Source organism: Pogona vitticeps, chromosome 6 (assembly GCF_051106095.1).
Source record: "Pogona vitticeps strain Pit_001003342236 chromosome 6, PviZW2.1, whole genome shotgun sequence".
Lineage (NCBI taxonomy): Eukaryota > Metazoa > Chordata > Lepidosauria > Squamata > Agamidae > Pogona > Pogona vitticeps.
Window position 1 is genome coordinate 26,364,729 of NC_135788.1, and position 15,112 is coordinate 26,379,840.

The 15,112-nt window shown below is 42.0% G+C and overlaps 2 protein-coding genes across 19 annotated transcripts in view; one reads left to right on the forward strand and one right to left on the reverse strand.

Moving 5' to 3' along the window:
* Nucleotides 1-3,841, forward strand: part of DYNC1I1 (dynein cytoplasmic 1 intermediate chain 1) — a 221,145-nt gene extending 217,304 nt beyond the window's left edge. For all 16 annotated transcript variants that reach the window (XM_078378713.1, XM_078378716.1, XM_078378719.1 and 13 more), the window contains one exon: nt 3,052-3,841. In XM_078378713.1, coding sequence (XP_078234839.1) covers nt 3,052-3,162 — 111 coding nt within the window. In that variant the 3' untranslated portion in view covers nt 3,163-3,841. The remainder of the gene's footprint in view (nt 1-3,051) is intronic.
* A 6,542-nt stretch (nt 3,842-10,383) lies between these two features.
* The window catches only part of SLC25A13 (solute carrier family 25 member 13), a 139,403-nt gene continuing 134,674 nt past the window's right edge, over nt 10,384-15,112 (reverse strand). For all 3 annotated transcript variants that reach the window (XM_073003209.2, XM_073003208.2, XM_078378710.1), the window contains 3 exons: nt 12,286-12,444; nt 12,089-12,179; nt 10,384-11,798 (listed from right to left, as the gene is read on the reverse strand). In XM_073003209.2, the coding sequence (XP_072859310.2) occupies nt 11,618-11,798; nt 12,089-12,179; nt 12,286-12,444 (431 nt within the window). In that variant the 3' untranslated portion in view covers nt 10,384-11,617. The remainder of the gene's footprint in view (nt 11,799-12,088; nt 12,180-12,285; nt 12,445-15,112) is intronic.

The window sequence follows — 15,112 nt, forward strand, 5'->3', positions numbered from 1 at the left end:
AAGAACACCTCAGGACAATCTCCCTTGTGGTACACAGGGAATTTCTTCAGGTCAGCTTTAGACAGTTGGCCTCCCTCAGAATCCCTATTATTATTATTGTTCTGATTCATCAGTTCCAATTTTTTTAATTCAAACGCCATTTTCTCTCTCTGCAATTCCAATTCAATTCTCTGTCTCTCTAATCTTTCTTCCTTTTCCATTCTCTCTCTCTCTAATCTTTCCTCCATTTCCCTCACCCTCAGTTCATGCTGTTGGGCTAGGAGTATTTTTCTGAGTTCTGGGTCCTGCTCTCCTGTGCTGTCACCTGGCACTGAGCCAAATTCATCCTCAGAACCTTGGTCAATCTGGGGGTCTTTCACTTCACTCATTTCGGCCATCTGGCTTCGAGTCAAGGGCATAATCCCCCCTCAGAACAGGCTGCTCTAAAAGTCAAGCCTCAAAATAAAACGACCACTTTTTTCCTTCTTGCCTCAGAACCAGCTCTCCCTAGAGATTGCTGCTGTTCTTCAGCACTTAAATTGCAACAGTATCGAGTCAGAGCCTACCCCCCTCTGCTGGGCCTCTCAGCTGGCAAGCTAGCTCACTGTTACTATGCAGTTTTGCCTCAGCTTTTTCCCGCCAAAACTAGGCTACCTCAGAGCACCTTAATCTAAGTCTCCCCAGTTGGCACGTTCTTCTACTAGTGCACCTCCCCGTGAGGTACACCTGGAAGATTACCTACGCGCCTCAGACTGTCCCTGACTAGACCCCCCTTGCTCTGGGCACACTTGCCAAGGCTTTGCTGGACCGCTGGACAACTGGACCAGTCGTATCCCACCCGCTGGACACCAATCAATGTGACAAACCCAGACCTACTGGGATATGTCACACAGTTACACTAAGCTGCCACCAACCATTCCCTTTAATAAGTCACACAGACCAGGGATGGATTTTTAAACAATAAAAAGAATAAGGTTTATTTTAATTACACACACAGGGATAATAAAACAATCAGGTGAATAGGATAAAGTAACGTGGCTTATTCTCACTCATACAAGCATACAGTGTGGTTCACCTAGAACCCTTACTTAAAGCACAGACCCTGAACCTATCAGTTCTGGCTAACCAACAGACACCTGAACCTATCAGGTTGGTACTCTGACACACAGAAGTACCCTGTCTGACACACAGACTCCCACAACAGCTTCTTCTTCCCAGCTGCTGCTTCGTCACAACCCAGTGTCTCTCAGCATCTCACTCAGCATCTCTTAGTGTCTCTCCACACACACTCCACATATATATACAGTACAGCCCCTCCTCCTGATGTCCCGCCTTCCACTCCCCATAGGATGGAACTTTCCCTCCAAACCCATGACAGACAGGTAACATCAGTGCTGTATGTAACACCCTTCCCTCCTTTTCATATGCTGTGTGGGCATAGGAAGAGGAGGAAAGGGGAACCAAGCCATCTTCCAGCCCCGGGGGGTGGGATTCCCTTCCTGCAGGCTTTAGCAAGCTGCCCAAAGGGAAAATCCCTCTCTGCTTATGTCCCTGAGGAACGGCTGATCTGTGGGGGTATAAGCAGATAAGAAACAAAGGGATGAATATAAAAGGGTTATATTTGTTGCTTTGTATTTGTCAGGGTCTCTGGACCCCAAGAATATGAAGCAACGAATATCTGATGAATCAGGGATATTCGTTCATCCCCATGTCTAATTACAACCTAAGTAGTTTTAATAAATATATTTCGTTATCGTCCCTGCAGCATATTGGTGATTTGCAATCCACAGTGTCTGCTGATTTTTAAATTCCCTCATATGGATTAATGGCAACAAGAAGGCGCCCTTGCCTCCTTCCGCCAACCCTCCCACCAACAGGTGTGCATGCTCCTGCAAGGAGTTAAGTGTGTACAGTGGAGCACACAAAAGGCATCAGATTGTATTGTTGTGTTTTAAGACTGAGAATATGAGATATTGTTAAAGTACTGGATTAGACTGTTATTGTCAACAGTTGCTCCCTGGAGGAGTTTTTCTACGCCCGCCTATAAAGGTGTTATAGATTGAATTTGGGACTGTTGATATGCAAAGCTTATGCTCAGCCACTGAGCTGGGCTGGTTAAGAATTCATGCAAGACTTACCTTGTAGCCTATAGGATTTACTTTTCTAGAAGATGCTTCAAAGGTTAACATGGTTTTATGGCTCATTAGCAGCTACAGAACACACACACGGATGCAGTGAAGATTGGGCTGCTTCTTGTTTGGAAACGGTTCCTACATAATATCTTACATTTCCTTTCTCCTACAAGCATTCAGAGAGAGATTACAGACTGAAAAATGCACATAGTTAATTTAAATTCATGTTGCTGGATTCTCAGGGCTGACTAGATGAAAATATACATAGAAAAAGGAGTTTGATGATCGTTTTGATCTCATTTTGCATTACCTATGAAACATTGTAACACCAGATTCATCAAGAAGGGGTTGTGACACTGTCCTGCTGCATTACTAAAATGCCCAAGCATTCTTGAAAAGCATATTCTGCTTGAACTGTACTTTTTGTCCTGTCTTCATTAAAATGAAATAAAAAGAGAATGATTTTCAGCTTTCAGCCAAGAAGAAAAAAACCTGATCTGTTGCATAATATTTACTTGCTCTATCCCAGAGATGCTTAGCATTTTTATTATATCCTGTTCTGTAGCTGAACTTTATAAGTGCGGCAAACAAAGCCCAACAAAACCGAACAAACTCTTGGCACAACAATTTTATAGGAATTTATCTAATCTGTAAGGATTTAACCTGTGAAGCTCCTACAGCTCCTAAATCCTATATGAGGTGTTTGTTTACCCTTGCAAAGCATGTGTATTAGATTGATCAAACACTATTTGATTATACAGCACATTTCCCAAGGTCACTATTTTTGGTGGTGATGGATCAGAACTTGCATGGTATTTGTTATAGAGCTAACTTGATGGGTGCAGGTCACATGACAACAATGAGCCCTGATTTCTGAAGCACTCTGGTCGTCAATAACCAGCCTTTCGTATCCTCACGTCCCCTTTAATTCTTCTTGCAGCTCGCTCTCCCACACAGCGATGAGTGGACTCGCTTTGCTAGGACTCTGGTGGAAATCCGGGCCAACAGAGCTGATAGTGAAGAAGAAGGAACGGTGGAAATCTCTGCCTAAAAGAGGAAGGTGCTCTCCTCTAACGTCTGTCAGTTGCACCCATGTTCCATGTCCAATCGGTATTGTTGTGGCTTTTCACGCCATTGTTCATGTCAGCTTATTTGAGAGGCTCAATTCCTTCTTGTTAATCATACTGTGCTTAAAGTCGCTGGAAAATATACAGAGCATTTCCATGCTTCATATTTCTTTTTGAGGAGGGATGAACGAGAGGACAAATCAAACCCAAGTGAGTCCAGTGGTTGCTTTTTAACTACTTTAGTAGCTGCAGTAACTAGCTAGAAACCCCTGGATAAACTTGGGCTCACAAGCATTTCTAGCACAGTCGTATTAAATCCAGATGAAGTCAGATGTGATTGGGTACAGATGTGGTGTGCTTGGCAACATGGGACTGGGTCAGGGACTTTAGATGTGGTGTTTCACATGGTGACTTACATTATGAATGGATGTACTATATGAACATTGCTGCTCCTTATTTATTGCTGTGTGCTGCTGCATGGAACATATTTATTTGAAAGCATTAAAATAAACGATCCTAAAGCATGTGCATAACGAGCAAACTGCATTGTCTCCGCATGCCTTTTGGGGTTATGTCGAGCTCCACATAACAATTACAGGATGTCACTTTGTACTCAAATGAAATCTGTAAAAGGTTGGTTGAATAAATTGAACTTTTTAAAAATGCCTATTATTTCTAGATACTTTAACAATATTTCATGAACGGTTGGTTACTGACACTTGTTATAGGCTACCAGCAACAGGCTGAATTAGAGGTGCAGTTCCAGAATATCACTAGTAAAATACATAAAGGCATGGTGCGGGTTATTTTTTCATATTAAAATTTACTTTAGATACCGGCAAATGAGAGAACGTGGAGTATTTCTGTAGAAATATACTGTATCTGTTAGATGAAATAGTTTTAAAAACTCTAACTGGCAACGTAATTTGCATTTTTTTTCCCATTTGTAAGAAACAAACTTGACTTTTTACATGAGGTTTCCACAGTCTACTCTTAAGACTCTCCCTGTGGATCAGGGTTGGGCAACTGAGTCCATCCATCTGTTCTTGGACTGGAGTTCACAGCATGATTACACTGGCTAGGGCTAATGGAAGTTGTAGGCTAAAAACACCTGGCAGTCTACCGCTACTCACACGTGCTATGGAAGAACTTACATTTGAAACTTTGAGTAGGTCCAGCTGCCCATGCTGAGAATACTTTGTGACATTAATCCAGTGAGACAGCATAAGCTGGTTGTTTACCTTTCTGCCTACCATTGCAACACAAACACCATTGCAGCTTCTCGCTGCTGAGAAGCTGAATCTTCTCAGTGCATTCATCCAGTCAGAAATTAAAACTTTCCTCACACAGCATATTAATGGTTATAGATAAACAGAGGAAGCAGAGTGAGACCTCCAGTCAGTAGGAGTTTTGGTAGCTGTAGCCCAGAAAAAGTAACTTTCCAAGTTTTGCGAGGCTAAGCTCTGAGAAGCACAATCCTGAATCAAGATCTCGCAGCCTGATCTGCTCATTTTGATCCAAAGGAGGTATGCAGACTTGAGGTTTTGCAGAAACAATAATTAAAATAGCACATGGAGTCATATAGTCATTCTTTTAAAAAAACATTCACTTTGGTTGGATCCAAATCAAGTCAATCTTGGGCTGGACCCATTGGAATCAATGGGGTGTGAAGATACTGAACAAGAAACAAAAGAAAAGATAAAAAAAGGGAGACAAAAATGTTGTGGCACCTTAAAAACTAATTCCTATATTTTAATGTGAACTTTCATGGAACAAGTTTACTTCCTCAGACATAACAGATTATATGGCAGTCACTTATAATTGGCCCCATGATCTGGTGCGGATACAGAGGACAAAGTGACAATGGCTGGTTTGTATAATAGACACACATTGCAAATTGTGTGAGTCAGTGTGACATTTCAAACTTGATAATAACTTAAGAGCCCTGGTTGATACTCACTTCTTTTAAACAGGTTTATTCCCCTTGTTACATGTTGTTGTTTAGTCCTTAAGTTGTTTCCAACTCTTCGTGACCCCATGGACCAGAGCACGCTAGGCCCTCCTGTCTTCCACTGACTCCCGGAGTTTGTTGAAATTTATGTTGGTAGCTTCGATGACAATGTCCAACCATCTCGTCCTCTGTTGTCCTCTTCTTCTCTTGCCTTCACACTTTCCCAACATCAGGGTTTTTTTCCAGGGAGTCTTCTCTTCTCATGAGATTGCCAAAGTATTGGAGCCTCAGCTTCAGGATCTGTCCTTCCAGTGAGCACTTAGGGTTGATTTCCATAAAAAGTGACAATTGTTCCATAAAAAGTGACAATTCTTTGCCAGTAAAGAAACATCAGACTACAGATAACAACACCAGATAACAACACGAGCATTGTAGCATTTCACGCTTTATAATGACTTAAGAACCCTTGACTGATATCTAGCCCTTTATATGCAGATGCTGTTTTTCCAGCATCTGTATATTTTTTTATCTCAGCAGTTTCTCTTTGAAGTATTGTTCTATAATATTTATTTCCCAGGACTTTGCAACTTTCACATTCTGTAAAGCAGAGGTCGTCAACCCCGGGTCCGCGGCCCGGTGCCAGTCCGTGGCCTGAGCTGGACCGGGCCACAGACAGACCTCCCCCCTGCATGCACTCCCCTTCCCACAGCTGCTTTGCGCACGTGCCAGTGCCAGCGTGAGCGCTCCCCCACCCCTTCACGCATATGTCTGAGTGCCTGCGCCCGCAAGAAGGGGTGGGTGGGCGTGGAGGGGCCCCTGTGCCTGCGCAAAGGTGGGGGAGTGCTTATGCCAGCGCAGGTGGGCAGGCACTCCCCCACTGCTTCATGCATGTGCCCAAGTGGCCCAACGCCCGCACTGACATGCAGGTGCCCCTGCGCATGCACAAAGGGCTGGGGAGCACTCACACCGGTGCTGGTAGGTGTGTGTGTGTGTGTGTGTTCCCCCACTGCTTCGCGCATGCGCCCGAGAGCCCGCGCACACCTGCGGGGGGCCCCCCCTTCCTCAGAGATTCAACCGGTCCGTGGTCCCAAAAAGGTTGGGTACCGCTGCTGTAAAGAGCATCTGGATAGACTGAAATGTTGTGAAACAGGTTTCTGTGTATTGCAATTCCTGATGTCTGATTTATGTCCATTAATTCTTTTGCACAGAGATCATCCTGTTTGTCCTATGTAGTGTGCAGAAATGTAAGTTATCTACAACTAAGCTTCATTAATTTCAATTAGGATGCTCTATGTATGATTAAAGCCAACTGGCACCATCAGTTTTATATTTTGAGTGATTTAAGCATTTTTTTTCCTTCTCAAGAAGTTGGGTCCAGAAAGGCTTATATACAATTTTTTAAAAACCTGAAGGACAGCCTCTACCCATAGGCTTACAACTGGGGAAAAAAATGAAACAAAAGGAAAGTGGGATATGGAGGAAAGATAATGAAAGCAATTGAATAGTTTTATTATCCATTTATCTTGTCTGTGGACCTTACAGAATCATGGAGTAGTTGCTGTAGCAGCTGTAATTTTAAAAATACAGTACTTGGGTTTGATCCAGACTTAGTTTTCAGTCCCACTGAAACTGGTGGGAGGGTACTCAGTTGTGATTAACTTAAACCCCTTGATTACAGCAGGGCTACTCTGAGTACAGCTAAGCAAGGATCTAACCCGCTCATGCAGTTGTAGTAGTAGAAATCCTGTCTAAAGTGCACATTGCACATAGTTAAAAACACGATTAGTTCAAGTGCTGTCTGGGTTATTTGCTGTGTTCAACTTCCCCTGAGAATTCCATAATGAAAGTACCTTGAGGTTTGCTTGTTTCCAAACCAGCCAGTAATTTATTATTTATAATAGTGAGATTTAAAACATGTTCTTTAGCATACGCAGCGCAGTTAAAAACGTCTCAACTAACAAAACAAGGCTTACATTTCTCAAGAAGTGATTTTTACATTGCTTATTTTCCCCAGTGCAGGTTTAATCAGAACTGAAGAGCCAGAAGGCATAGGAACTTAGTATAGGGCTGTGTGTTCATCTATTCAAGGCAGCCAGGGAAGAACATGTGTGTTTAAGGTACTTGGAATGAGAACTGTGGCACACTCAGAAAAAGCCCACAGTTTTGCAGCAGTGGCACGTAGCAATGGCACTGTAGGACCTTATCAACCTTCCATCTTTCGGAGGCTGGTAAATTGAATACCCAGAGCACTGGTGGGGAGGGGCAATGTGTCCCCTGCATGATTGAATTGCAAACTGCCCAGAGAGAGCTCTAAGCACTGTGGGGCCGTATATAAGCAGCAGACTCTGTCATCAGCTATGGCCAGTCCCCCACATTCCAGTATGGAATTTTGTCTGTACAAAACAAGTTCTGTTTGGGAGATAAACCCTCCCCCCCCTTTTATTTTGCTCTCTGGTCGAACCCCCTTCCCTTTCAAAACAGCAGCTGCGTCCAGCACAAATCAGTTGCTCATAACAGTTAGGTGAAAAGCTACTTAAGAATCCAAACTAAGTTCCTCTGCAAAATGGAGGCTCCCTCCCAAAGCCACTATCTCATTTATCTCGACTTTGTGGACGCCAAGTGAGCTATGTGTTGCACTCTGCTGCTCTTACGAGCAGAACTGCCTTCTTTGACAAGGTAATAGGAAGGCAGACAAACACAAGGCAAAGAAGTCTCTCCCATAGAAACTAAAAGGATGGTAATGCTCCTCTTTCTTCTCCAGGCATCCCTCCCACAGACAAACATCCCTAAAGCTAACTCGTGGCCCAGAATTACCAGTTTCCAGGTCTTACTGGTACAAAGCAGCAAAGATTTAAATAACCTTTAGTGGAAGTGCAAAAGCAGACCACAACCAAGACTACAGAAGAACTGCAGTATTTGACTTTAATGTTGACTGTGAAGAAACTGAAATAGGGAGAGATTTTTATATACCTTGGTTCCCTCATCAATCAAAAGAAAACAGAAGATTGAAACTTGGAAGTTTGGGAAATGTCATCAATTTAAAGATATGTCACTTGAGACCAATATCAAGATGATCCACTCTTGTACAGTATTTCCAATCATGCATGGGTGTGAAAGCTGTCCACTGAAAAATGCTGACATGAAATAAATTGATTTGTTTGAAATGTGGTGCTCGAGAAGAGCTTTGCAAATAACTCTGGATTGCCAGAAAGACAAACAAGTCGGTCCAAGAGCAGATTAAGCCAGAACTACCTCTGGAGAAAAAAAAATGAGGAAACGGAGACTGTCCCACTTTGGGCACATCTCGAGAAGGCAGAATTCTCTGGAAAAGAGAGTAATGCTGGGGAAAGTGAAAAGGTATCAGGAAACGAGGAAGACCAAATAGAAGATGGAGTAAAGCCACAGGCTTGTGCAGGGCTGTTGAGAACAGGACATTTTGGTCGCCATGGTCAGAGACAACAAGACAGCATGTAATCGCAACAGCAGGTAAAAACCAGCATAGCCAGTGCAGCTCTAGTTTGAGACGGCGAAAGATTAGCTTAGGGTTGCATTTCAAACCGATTTGGATTCATGTTTTCAAGCAAGTTGTAGAACTTCAATTAATCCGTTCTATATTAATAAAAAATGATGCACTGAAATTACACAGTGTTTGAGGCCATAATTTGTCAACAATTCGATCCTAGCGCAAGATATGTGTGTTAAACTCCAGAATACTAGGGGTCAATTCTGCTTCCCGAGGACTGCTTCCCTAAGACTGATTGATTTCTTTCTTTCTGAAATACAAGTGGTGGACATTTACATCTGATTTTTTAAAATGCCAGAAAAACACACGACCTTGTCCCTTGTCTATAGCAAAACCTTCCATTTTGGTCTTTGCACACACACACCATGAGCATCTGTTGCAATGGGTGGCCCTCAAATAAGCATTCCAAGGGGCATGGAAATGCAGTCTAAAAGGGTACATTTCTGAAGGTCTTCAGTGCTACATTGAGGAGGGCTTCACTGGAAATGCATTAGGAGAAAGAGTCAAATATGTTTGAAAGCAGTGGTACATGTACCATTAGCAGAACACAGCAACAGTCCAAGTGGGGCACAATCACCAAGACGCTGTTGCCTTCCAATCCCTATGCCCTACAAGTGTGACACGCTGTCTCCCTCTGATCTCACCTGCCTCAGGTTATCCATGTATGACTATCCTTCGTTCAACTGGCTTACCAATTTACCACTAATTTTAAAAATGTAGTAACATTATCTGTAAACATATAGAAACCCTTTTGAATCATTGTGGGCTTCAGTTATTTATTTCATACAGTATTTAATTGGGTTTAAGATATGAACATCAAGGTTATGTTGGGGACAAATGGCTGACATTTTTGTGCCATGTAAGCATTTTGCTTTAAAAACACACACACACACAAACACCTCATTTTCACAAATTTAAAGGGTGGAAGAAATTCCAACTTTGTCTAAAACCAAGTTATATATCCACACACACAGTCTTGGCATTCTGTTCTGTTCTTCATTAATGACACTTCGGCTAAAAGGGGACTACAACATAACTAGAGACCTCTGTCTACAATTTAATTTGATTTTGCACTATCCATGAAGGGGTTGTGTTGAGCCTAAGGAAGTGGGGTTTTCTCCATGAAAGACTGCAGTTTGTATGATTTTATAGTAATCTAATAAAAGGTATCACGTACCCTTACATTTGTAGTTGTAGAAGAGGTAGCCATGTTAGTCTGTACAAACATTATATATTTATAAAAATGAAAGAACAGAAAAAAATACAAAAACATGGTGGCACCTTAAAGACAAACTGCTATATTTTAATTTGAGCTTACATGGAGAAGTCCACTTCCTAAGTCATAAGGGAAATATAACATGGCAAATATTTATACATAGCATCAAAATACAAAGATTGTGGTTGGTTGGTAAGAAAGTCAATAGATATTTAACAGTGGGGTGACAGCCTCTTTGATATAAAAGGTATATTCCATTGAAATAAAGGATGTAAGAACCTATATCATAGAATTAAAAACGTGAGACCAACATGGATGCTGATTATGCTGAGGAGACTGGCCTTTTACATTTGTGTAATCTTGTGGATCACACAACCTTATCCTTGTTCTTTCTCAACATAATCTGATTTACCAAATGCTAATCTTTCTTCCCTTCTTCAGTGTGGGCTGCCCTGCTACTCCAGTACGCATGTGCGCGCGCATATGTGCATGGATCATTCCAAAGGAAGAAAAAAAAGAGTCAAAACATTTTATTCTGGTTGGAGTTTTTGTACCAAAAAAAATCTTATTTTTTAATTCAACAAAGTTAAGAATTTTCACACAATATTGCCCAATTACAAGCTGGCAGTTAAGGCAGATACCATTGATACAATGCATGGATTTTTTTTTTCCGTATTGCATTTATTTAAACAAGCAGCGCTTACTCTATAAGTACATCACACAAAACAAAAACCCAAGTATCAACAGGAGCAGATTTGGAACGCATGGGCACAACCGCCACTTAGGTCAATGAGGAGAAGCAAGAGCCCCCAAGCAAACATCACAGGAAAAGATTAAGAATGTACAGCCACCTCTTTCGATAGCTTACACTCTTGGTATTGACATTCCACAGAATAATAAGATGCTTTGGACATTCTTCCATAAAGTGCACAGACTATGGTAAATTACATTTTTCATTCCGTTCCCCTCTCTCCAAACACACTACCAGCATTCTGATACTGGGAAGCAAGAATAGAACTGCTAAATGTTTGTTGAGGTGATTTACAAAAAAGAAATGTCCCCCATAATGCCTGCTAATACAATTCAGGAATGCAACTTGTGTGTGTATATGTAAAATGTCCCACTGGCAAAGCCAGGTACTCCACAGATACACATGACCTAAATCATTCAGCACTGAGCACTATGATTTCTGTCTGTGTGAGCATGTGTAAAAATCAATATATAGACCTGAGTTTGGGAAAAGTTACTGTTCTGGACTATAAATCTCAGAACCTCCCAGTGGCCATATTGGCTGTAGGACTCTGAGAACTGTAATCTAAAAACTAACTTTCCCCAAGCCCTGGTTGTAGTCATGCTGACAATACAGCCCTTATTTGAATATAAGACCGTCAAATTCTATAGTTTTTTTTTAGTTTGGCCACCACCAGACTCCCAAGGAGAAAGAAAGCATAATTGTGTAGGAGTATTATTCCCAAACCAGAGGAAGTACATTCATAATCCCAGTTATGTGGAAGTATAAAAAATTCACACAAATGGCTCCAAACCAACAAGACTATTTCAGCATGAGATACACAGTGATCTGATACAGGAAGCAGAAAGACCAATGAGTTCCACTTGGGGAGCGAGAGAAGAAAGGTCAGATCTTGAGTGGCTGAGATTTGAGACAGAAAAGCAAACAGAATTAAATACTGAGGCTGATCAGATGCATGGCTCTTTCCCCAATTCTCAAGAGTGGTCACCGTTTTAGGGTCAAACAGATGCTGCCTGAGAGGTAGGTGGCGAGGACTGAAACCGAGGTAAGTAAAGTCCAAATTTATTTTCGATCCCTGCAAATGTGGCTACAGCCAGCTTGTAACCTCCAACGTGGTCAGGATTCGGAGCAGGTAGGGTGATCCTCGATTTCAGAACTGGTTCAGATCCTGCTGGTCTTCTGAAATATTTAAAATAAGAGCCAGGCCTTTCAGTAATTGAACAGGGATAGCAAGTTTTCCTCCTAAATCTCAGGAGAAGCCATGATCCTCTGCTTTGGCTTTAGCTGTCAGCAAATGCTACTTCCCTCCAAGAGTGGATCACCCATTCTTGGTTATTATGCAATCCTGCTATTGAACATTATAGAGTTTCTCCCTCTATTTGTCTTGCTTTTTCTCTTCCTCGCTGCACTGACTGCACAGACCTCCCACAACTAGAATAGCATCAAAGTGGTTAATCAATCATACTTACACTCCTCCAAAATCGATGTAAAACCATCTCTGCAGTAGCTCATAAGTCACCAGGGTTACCCCAAATTGAGGAGAGGAGCGAAAGACACGTGCTTTGAAGAGCAAATGGAAAACCACCATTAGCCACATGAACACACAGCCTTACAAACACACACACTCCCTCCCTCCCTTATTAAACTAACTCTTCCCAGACTTTACCTCCAGCTCCTTTCCAAAAAGCTCTTGGACCTTCCTCTCGCAAGATCTTTCCAAAACAGTCAATAACACCACTGTAGGTTGTTTGCCCTGCACGGGCTGCCACTTGTAACCGAGTCTTAATCACATCTGCAGGAGTCACCAAAGAAGCTGCTGGCATTCCTTAAGACAGAAAGATTGGGGAGAGAAAAATCAGCCCGCTTGCATATCCTTTTTACTTATTATGCTCGTATCTCATTCACCTCAGCAGTTTGGTAGGCAATAGGGATGGGTCCCGACTTGGTCATACAGTGGTGCCTTGCTTAGCGATCGCTCCGTTGAGCGACGAAATCGCTTAGCGATGTTCTTTTTGCCATCGCAAAAGCGATTGCCTTGCGATGGTCCCTATGGGGAAAATTCGCTTTGCAATGATCGCAGGGAAGTGATCATCGCAAAGCCCCCATTTTCAGCCAGCTGATTGGCAGTTTCAAAACGGCCACCGGGTAAACAAAATGGCCACCCGCTGTTTTGCCTCGCTTAAGAGGCAGCGAAAATGGCGCTATGGAGGATTTTCGCATAAGGTGAGTTTTTAAGCTCATAGGAACACATTAAACGCGTTTTAATGTGTTTCTATGGGCTTTTAAAAATCGCTTAGAGATGAAATCGCTTAGCAACATTTTTTCCAGAACGGATTAACATCGCTAAGCGAGGCACCACTGTATTTCAGTAGATCCAGTAACATCTTGAGTAAGTCATAAATCATGTCCCATTTATTCCTATGGGTTTGTTCCAAATAAAGAGTAGATCTGACCCAACACATTTTAAAATAAAATAGATCTTTCTTCTTAAATTGTACATTCAATTCAGATTAGAACATGAGTAGTGATGAAACTATACTCCCCTAAGAATCTTGAGTGGTAGCCCCTTAAAACCAGTGCAGATAAAAGGATCTGATGTTTGACAGAAATTCTTAAGGGAAAGCAGAGGTGAGCTGCCATCAAGAGCAACAATATCAAAACATCTGATGCCTAATTTACATTGTTGGTGAAAGGGTGACCAAGTTCTTCTTAAAAGACTGTAACATTTTAAAATGTAGTATGGGGACGGGGGAGATTATATCTTTGAATGTTTCTATAGTTCAAATACATGCAGCATACAGATAGTGAGAATCTATGGAAGATCGTTTAAACTCCATATCCACAGTGATATATTACTAGGTGCGTATTAGTGTGAACTCAAATATTTTCTTTAAACTGCAGCTTCAGAAGAACTGTACACTTTTCTCACTTCCTGCCCCCTCCCTAACCGACAGCATACGGATCAGCTGAAGCCTATGAATTTTCCCTTCAATCAAAGGATGCTCTCTGTGTGACGCACAGAGAGCTACAAACCAGCACCTCCTTGCGCCAGGTGTGCAGGATTCATGCAAAGCTTTGGGAAGATGGACAGCTTGGCCTTATTTTCATTTAAAGTTGGAAGGCAAACAGAAGCATTCAATAAAATGTCCCAAGCTGGCACAGAGTATCTGAGTTTGCTTTCTGGAGGTAAAAGTCAGCTCCTCTGTGGTTTCTGGCATTTGCCCTTCTGCACAGAGTCCTGGAAATCTCTGTACTTTCTTCACTCCCCCGCCCTTGGTTTCAAGCATAGATTATATGAAAAGTCTTGCTAAACTCAAAACAGGCCCGCAAGTACAAAGTTGTGAACAAGGAATAAAATCCTGAAATTCAACTCAGTAACTTCCATATTTTTCTTCAACGATATGCACTTTTTACAGTGTTTTAATATTCTCGGTTGGACGATTTATGCTTGGAAGCTAAACAACAGAAAGCAACAAATGTTGAATTATCAGTAGGCGAGAAGCATCTCTAAAACACCCACTGAAATGAAGAGGGGAATGGCTGGCGGTTTCAGGGCTTCGGATAAGAATTTTTCATGAAGCTAAGAAAATTATCCATGGATAGATTTTAAAACAAAAAAAATGTGTGTGGGGGGGGAGGGACAAAAAATAAAGTGAGACTCTATTCAGCAAACAGTGTCTCTCCTTATTTTATTACTTTTCCATTCTGCATTGGTTCCAAACCAACGTGGTCAGACAGAGATGTATAAATCTCCTTTGCTTTTTTCTTCTTCTTCTTCCTTCTAAAGCTTAATAATTCTGTAAGCGTTCTGGTCCAAACCACTGTGGTCTGGCTCCAAAATGCCATCTCACTTTTTTTAGCAGGCTGCTTTGAAAGAGATGTAAAAGTGTGTGTTTATCACTAAAATAGGAACGGCTCCACCTCTCCCCAAACCCATAAAATAAGAGAAGGATGGCGGGGTGGTGGGGGTGGAGAGAGGAAGCACTGCATGAACTTTCATATTTGAAAGATGTTGGCTGTCTTACAACTGTCAAAATTCTTGACAAGTGATGCATGTCACCTGGATGTAGAATTCAAAGAGGCTGGACTTCCACTCTTCTAATTGGTAAAGAACCCCAAAACAGGGCCAGCCATGTATGCAGCTGCTATGCGGAGGTGCCAGGACACAGAAACAGTACTTCCCCATGAGCACAGACTGGCAGCAAACCAGCCAACAGCCTCACTATACTTCCAAGTCATTCCCTTTGGGGGCATCAGGAAGTATGAACAAGTCCCTTGGCCATGCGGTGCAATTCCCAAATAGTTTCCACATTATGTATACTTTTGAGCGCAGCTATCTGCAGGAATTCTAAAATTACAAACCAGGAGTCTTCCAAATATCTTTCATTAGTCCAGATGCCCTTTCTTACGTGCCCTCGATTCAACGAGGCTGCAAGGAAATTAAATTAAAATACACATAACCCAAGATCTGAAGTGCTGCTTCTAATATTGCT